This window comes from Chanos chanos, chromosome 8 (assembly GCF_902362185.1).
Source record: "Chanos chanos chromosome 8, fChaCha1.1, whole genome shotgun sequence".
In the NCBI taxonomy this organism is placed as follows: domain Eukaryota; kingdom Metazoa; phylum Chordata; class Actinopteri; order Gonorynchiformes; family Chanidae; genus Chanos; species Chanos chanos.
This window is the reverse complement of record NC_044502.1, coordinates 12,029,744-12,036,791: the sequence shown is the minus strand read 5'-3', so window position 1 is coordinate 12,036,791 and position 7,048 is coordinate 12,029,744. Positions and strand designations below refer to the sequence as shown.

The 7,048-nt window shown below is 42.2% G+C and overlaps 1 protein-coding gene across 1 annotated transcript; it reads left to right on the top strand.

The window, feature by feature from the left end:
- Nucleotides 1-347: 347 nt before the first annotated feature.
- Nucleotides 348-5,156, top strand: dnaja3b (DnaJ heat shock protein family (Hsp40) member A3b). Its single transcript, XM_030782854.1, has 12 exons — nucleotides 348-552; nucleotides 1,047-1,183; nucleotides 1,284-1,367; nucleotides 1,686-1,886; nucleotides 2,073-2,225; nucleotides 2,768-2,915; nucleotides 3,162-3,226; nucleotides 3,455-3,583; nucleotides 3,936-4,051; nucleotides 4,171-4,268; nucleotides 4,435-4,549; nucleotides 4,789-5,156. The coding sequence occupies exons 1-11, from the start codon at nucleotides 348-350 to the stop codon at nucleotides 4,539-4,541; spliced, it is 1,443 nt and encodes a 480-aa protein (XP_030638714.1). The 3' UTR covers nucleotides 4,542-4,549; nucleotides 4,789-5,156.
- The last annotated feature ends 1,892 nt before the right edge of the window (nucleotides 5,157-7,048 follow it).

The window sequence follows — 7,048 nt, the reverse complement described above, 5'->3', positions numbered from 1 at the left end:
TTCGCTTTATCTTTTTATTCTCTCAGTATATCCAGCGCTGGAGAGCGTGATATTTATACATGTATTCTGGTGACATCTCGTGGTTTGCGAATTCACTACAACGAAATTGCAAATGTAAATATTTTTGGATCTAAAGTCTTTTTCAAAAAGGGATGGTCTGTAGTGTGGGTTTCTACTTTTTAATTTTTTACTTTTACTTTTTACATTTTTTTTTTTAATTTCAGAATTTAGTGTAGCTTGTAGTATCTCAGAGACTTTTGTATGATCCGCTCTCAATCGTCACGAAAACACACGTCCCTCTCCGAGCATGCGCGGTCAGAAGCCGGCCATTGAACAGAGTGATAGAGATGGCGTCGTCCAGTGCTTATTGTATCACACGCTGTATAGCCATACGTTTATTATCAGGGAATCGTACTGTGTTTTCTCGTCTTAGATCTTTCGGGCATGGTGATGTACGTGCTCTGTCGATATTTGGAGTGCAGCGTTGTATTTCTGGACGCTATGTAAACAGTTGGAGAGATGGTGGTTATGTGACATTGAGGGGACTGTCAGGTGAGGAGGGGGTGGGACCCACAAAACTCCTATTTAGTGCGTGGAGTTTGTGCCTTATTTTTTCCAAAGAGCTCTGGACATTTGCGAAGTGTTCGTCAAAGTATTAAGATGGGTTACATGGTACAAATTGCGTTGTGTGAAACCGAGGAATAAATTTTCTCATAAATAGCAAAACGGAGGTGACATAACAAGCTATCAGTGGTGTAACTTCTGGTAAAGGTAGCAAACTAGAAAACGTGAAACGAGTGAAAAACTCTCAAGTGACTTAACTCCACTGACACGTGGAGTTATTCAAGCTTTACAACCGAAAGAAGCTAACTGATACTAGCTATTTGGCTAATGTTTTCCTATCATAAATAAGTATGTCTGTGCTTCTTTTAAGCACTGATCTGTTTTCGGACCACCCTAGTTATCCATTCAGAATCTGTGATATGTAACACAGAATGACTTGGAAAGTGAAACATAAACACTTTCAAAATGTGTTGTTTTTAAAGGGCTGAAGTGCTTCAGTGTACCTAGTGCTCACTCCTTCCATACTAGCACTGTGTCACACAATAAGAAGGACTTCTACGAAGTACTAGGAGTCCCTCGCACGGCTTCACAAAAAGAAATCAAGAAAGCATATTATCAGGTTTGACACAGACTTTAACTTTAGAACTATGTCACGACTTCTGAAGATATGCAAATTAAGAACTACAAGTTGTGAGCTTTGCTGGTGTGCCTTTCTACAGATGGCTAAGAAGTACCATCCTGACACCAATCCAGATGATCCACAGGCCAAAGAGAAGTTTGCACAGCTGGCAGAAGCCTATGAGGTCAGGATGGGACCCCCCCAAATTTGTAGCTTTCGTTAAATCAGCATGAACAATCGATCCCAACCTTGGATCCCCAGCCAATCCACACGTCTGTCCAAACACAACTTAATCATACCTACATCTCATCAATAACTGTAACCATGTTCGGAAAATACACAAAATAGTTTGTCATCATGATCGACTGGGTTTTCACGGATCCAGAAAAATTCACTTCAAAACGTTTTTCTTGCCCAGTAAAGCTTTTGGTACAGTATTTGTTGTGTCTAATCTCATTCACCTTGAGAATATGATGCTGAAATTCTACACGTCTCCGTCAAGGTTCTGGGAGACGAAGTGAAGAGGAAGCAATATGACACGTACGGCTCAGCTGATCCAAACCAGGCCGGGGCGGGACAGCAGCAGTACTGGAGAGGGGGTACCAACGTCGACCCGGAGGAACTCTTCCGCAAGATCTTCGGGGAGTTCGCGGGAGGACGAGGCTTTGGAAACTTCAGCTCTATGTTTGACCAGACCCCCGAGGTGAAGCTGATGTCCAGGAGACATACTTTTCTCTTTTCACACCAAAGTCTCTTTGAATGAATCCTCACAAATCAATCAGTTAATTCATTAGTTACACTGGATTTGAATAGATAGATTGACCTTTGCTCTGTTTAGTTAAATGCACAGAGGTGTTCTCTAACGTATGTTTTTCTTTTTATTTCCCAGTATGTCATGGAGCTGACTTTTAACCAGGCTGTGAGAGGTGTAAATAAGGAGATTGTGGTTAATCTTGACGATAATTGTCAACGCTGTGATGGGAAAGGTTATGAACCGGGCACCAAGGTTCAGCACTGCCATTACTGCAACGGCACGGGCATGGTAAGCGCCCGGATAGGCTGGTACTGTGCAGGGAGAGGACGTGCTCTCAGCTCCAATCGCATCAGCCTTTGGCGTAAATGTCCCCGCTTTTACAACAGTTGAAGATTATACTTGAAGATTATTTGGAGTCAGTGTTGAAAGATCCTCTTAAGTTCCTTCTGTTCACTTTGCCCTCCTGGAACCTCACTGATCTAAATCTACATTTGACATTAAAACTGCATCCTGGGTTTTGAGGTTTATCTGAAACGTCGCTTGTAGTCATGGGAGAAGATGGTCATAGAATCAGTGTTTCGTATTAACAACTATACTGTTTGAAATCATATCTTAAAGTAATATTCTCAAATTCACCTGAGAGATATAAATAGGCTACTAAATATTGGCTATGGCCGAATATCAGGAATATTCGTGTATTGTTGTGTCAGGGGAATTTTTGGTGCATCTAACTTGTGATGGTTTGCACATTGCACATTCTGGTCTAAATCTTAGACTGTGAAACATCTTCTCGGCACGCTTTCAACATGACCTTCTGTCTGACCTGACAGGAGTCTATAAACACCGGGCCATTCATGATGCGCTCTCCATGTCGACGCTGTGGAGGGAGAGGATCTATCATAATCACACCCTGTGTCATGTGCCGAGGGACGGGGCAGACCAAACAGAGACAGACCGTCATGGTTCCAGTACCCGCAGGTGAGCCAGTCCTGTGTGTGTGTGTGTGTATGGAGAGGGCGAGAAAGAGCGAGTTATGAAATAATGAGAGAGATTGGGGGGGGGTTCCAGTCGCTCTAGCCTTTACTTATTCTCAAACATGAAGAATTAGAGCAGGTAGCCACCTCTCTGTTTCTGTAGTTTCTGATTGCCGTGAGGCTCTTGGTCAGGTGGTAAAGAGTGATACACCAGATAATCAGACTGTGCTTTTACATTGCGCTGTTTCAGGAGTGGATGACGGACAGACAGTACGGATGCCAGTGGGGAAGAGAGAGATCTACATCACGTTTAGGGTGAGTGTGGAAAAACATCAGTAAGACTAGTGGGCTGAGAATGGGTTAGGATGAGGGGATGTGGTTCAAAAATAACATATATAGATATTTCCATACATTGGACTGATTTCAGTGTTTCTTTTTCTGTCAGCAAGTTGAAATGACCAGTTAATATGCCACCTGACCATAAAGCTTCTGAGTGGTTAATGTGATTGTGATTGTGTGTATGTGTGTGTGTGTGTCTCACAGGTCCAGAAGAGTCCAGTGTTCAGAAGGAACGGAGCAGACGTCTATTCTGATCTGTTTCTGTCAGTGGCCCAGGCCATTCTGGGTGGTACAGCTAGAGCACAGGGCCTGTATGACACTGTTAACATTGCAGTAAGAGAACAACACACAACACAAATACTCTCAGTCCATCCCACTGTTGGGTTTTATGTTACTGTTTATCAAGCCAGCAGCTTTAATAATCATAGTCATATTTAGTGTGAGAGAGTATTCTCCAATGAAGGTACTGGATTTACTGTGAATCAGTCAAAACGTGAATAAATTATGATTTGTAGTTTCAAAACTGCTCTCTAATTCAGTGTAAATATCAAGGACTTTAAATGCATAAAGGTCTAAAACTACATCTGATCATAATGGCTGTTTAAAAACCTATATAACAACTTGTATAAAAAACTTTTATAAAAAACTTGAATGAAAACTTTTTTTTTTTTTTCCTGATTTTCAGATTCCACCAGGAATGCAGCCAGGCCAGCGGATCAGACTGGCCGGTAAAGGCATTCAGCGAATGAACAGCTCCAGTTACGGAGATCATTATGTCCACATCAAGATTAAAGTGCCCACGTAAGAGACCCTCTCTCTCACACAACACACACACACACACACACACGCACATATAAACACACTCTCCTCATCTGGTTTACATCTTTGTGTTTGTGCATTGTCCCTTCTCTCTCGTGTAGGAAACTGACACGGAGACAGCGATCCCTCCTTCTGAGCTACGCAGAGGATGAGACTGATGTAGAGGGTACTGTTAACGGAGTGGTCAGACAAGCCAGAGGTAGACTGTTCTCTCTTACATATACATACACACACACACATACTCACACTCTCTCTCTCTCTCTCACACACACTCATGGTCATTGTCCTAGTCTAGATTTTGGAAGATTTCCTAGTTGGGTTTATTGTTAGCAGTTTGTATGAGGTTTTTTCCTCTGTGTGTCCAGAGGGGGGCAGCAGTGGTCAAAGTTCTGAGGGACAGAGCAAAACAGAGGAGGAGCAGGAAAAGGAGGAAGGGGGCTTCTTCTCCAAATTAAAGAAAATGTTTAGCTGATTGCCCAGGTAGGAGTAAAAGTGGTTTGTCCCTCTCACAGTCGGACGTAGCAAACACAGCATTTAAAAATACCAGGCAAAACGACTTCTCTTCATATTTCATAACACATTCACAGTCTGACAAAGGAATCTGTAGGGAAATGCAGCGTTTGTTCCAGTGCCTACTGGGGCTTTTCAGTACACAGTGTGATGCTGTTCCTGTAGGTGGAGAAGGTGTTCTGACCCATTCCACGGGTTTCTCTCTTCAGTTCAACCCTCCGTCAGTGACTGACGGTAGTGGGCGCGTTTCTCCTTTCCCTGTCCCATGGCTACACCTCCCCGCAAACACACAGAGGAGAAGAAGAGTACTGCATGGGCTAAAACAGTTACAGTTGGCAAACAGGCGAGGGTGACACCGCTCCCATACGGAACCTTTGCAGAAGAAGACGTCGGGAGAGATGCAGGAATGTGGGACGTTCAGTACGAGACCCACTTGGTAAAAAAAAAAAAAGTGTCCGAAATGACACGTACCTCAGACATCTGAACAGAGAGATGGTGACAAAAGTATCCTGTCCTCCCAATGAGACTTGAGCCAGGGACAAGTGAAGTCTGTCATGTGATGAGAAAGCTTAAGTAAATTCCCATGTTTTGGAGCAGGATGTTCAAATAAATGGTATTATTGTTAAAAACATTTTGTCGTTGTGTCATGTTTTTCTTTTGCTTAATGTATCACCAGAATTTGAGTGTGGCCTGACTGTTAATGAGTTTGTCAGTGTCAAAACGAGGAGGCGTGATGTAACCACGCTGGAAACATACAACTTACAAGCTGTTGTCTAGAATGATATTGAATACAATATGTATGTATCAGTCATGGACAACACAGAAAGGTAGAGAAATATTTCTTGTTGCAACATACGATAAATCAATTTTGACGCAACTGTTGAGGCTGAAGATGATAAGGAAACACTGCTGTCCATTTTGTTTAGTGTGGACTTATTCTAACTGGAGCGCTTGTTAGAGTGTTTGTGCCAATGCTGTATAAGCAAGGCAGGTTTGAATTATTTTGGTGCAGTGAGTGGCTACATCCCACAAAGCTTAAGATCATACGAATCAATGTCCACATTCAAGCTGACACAGGCATCTGTTACAGTAGCAATGTAAACCCGTCATGCTAAACTCTGTATGTAGCAGATTGCAGATCTGTGCGTCACCACCTGTCTGTTAGCACTACACATTGCCGCATACGTTTTGTGACAGGTTGTTTATTAAGTCAAATGGGGCGGTCTTTAGAAAGACCGTGAATGTTGGCAGTTTAGTTCGGCTGTCAGAATTTGGGAAAGGTGAGAGACTTTCAACTGCTTGACTCCGTTGATGACACAGATTACAAGTTTCATTAGAAAATTCACAAAACTTCTTTTTTAAGAAGTAATATTTACAGAACCCACCAAATTATTCTTGTCATGAATTCAGCAGATTAACGACACTTAACTGGTCCTTTCTCATTTCTCTGCACTTTAAAGTGACTGATGTTAAATGCTGTGTTTTAGGATGATAAAACTGACAATGTAAAAGAGCAAAAGACACACACAATAAAAATCACGTCCATTTTATAGTGATATCTTTCAGCATACTTTAAAGCAGCCTTTGGGAACCCTTCAGTCCAGAATTGCATTCCGCAGTCTTTCTAGATCAGCTTTGTACTTCAGTTGTCTTTCAGTGGCTGCTTGTTCTTCCTCCTCTCTCTTGCTTTTTATCAAGTCGTCTTGTCTCAGTAAGTTTTCACGCATTGAAAAAATACTTTGCACCGGAGCAGGTGTGTTTCTGTCCTCCCTTTGCACGGTTTCTTTTTCTAATTTTCCCTCCTTTTCGAGATTATCGTTTATCTTACTCAGTAGTGATGTATTCTCAGTCTCAGCAGTGTCAACCGGTTTCCCTGTGTTTTCAGCGTACTCCTTCCTCATGCCCTCTTGTTTTTGTAAGTACTCACGTGACGAAACGTTGCTCTGTTCTGGAGCAGGTGTGTTTTTGTCCTCCCTTTGTATTGTTTCTTTTTCTAATTTTCCCTCCTTTTCAGGATTATCATTTACCTGTCTCGATCCTGTTCCGTTCTCAATCCCAGCAGTGTCTTGCTGTTGAGTGTCAAGCTGTTCCCCTCTGTTTTCAGTGTCTTCTCTCCTCGTGTCCTCTTCTAGTCTCTCTCTATGTCTTAAAAGATCTTCCAGTATTTCAATCTCCATTTTCTTCTTGTCTACCTGCTCCTGTAAAGTCTCTCTTATTTTCATGGCAGATGAGATTTTCTGTTCCTTGTCTTGGGCCTCTTTCTGTTTTTCCTTCAGCTCATTTAATTGTCCTTGTCTCTGATCCTCTGTGGTATTTTCCATTTGATGTTTTATTGCTTCAATTTCATCTTGCAGTTTGTTCAAGTCTTCTTCATCTTTAGCCACAATCTCTTCACATTGTTTCATTGCATCTCTCCGCCTTTGGACGCCAGCATTAAGATTTTCAACCCAGACGTACTCTGACTCTAAA

Coding starts and splice junctions, on each gene's coding strand:
- dnaja3b (XM_030782854.1), top strand. CDS start 348: ATGGCGTCGTCCAGTGCTTATTGTATCACACGCTGTATAGCCATACGT. Junction 2,226..2,767: donor ACTGCAACGGCACGGGCATG/GTAAGCGCCCGG, acceptor CTGACCTGACAG/GAGTCTATAAACACCGGGCC. Junction 3,584..3,935: donor ATGACACTGTTAACATTGCA/GTAAGAGAACAA, acceptor CCTGATTTTCAG/ATTCCACCAGGAATGCAGCC.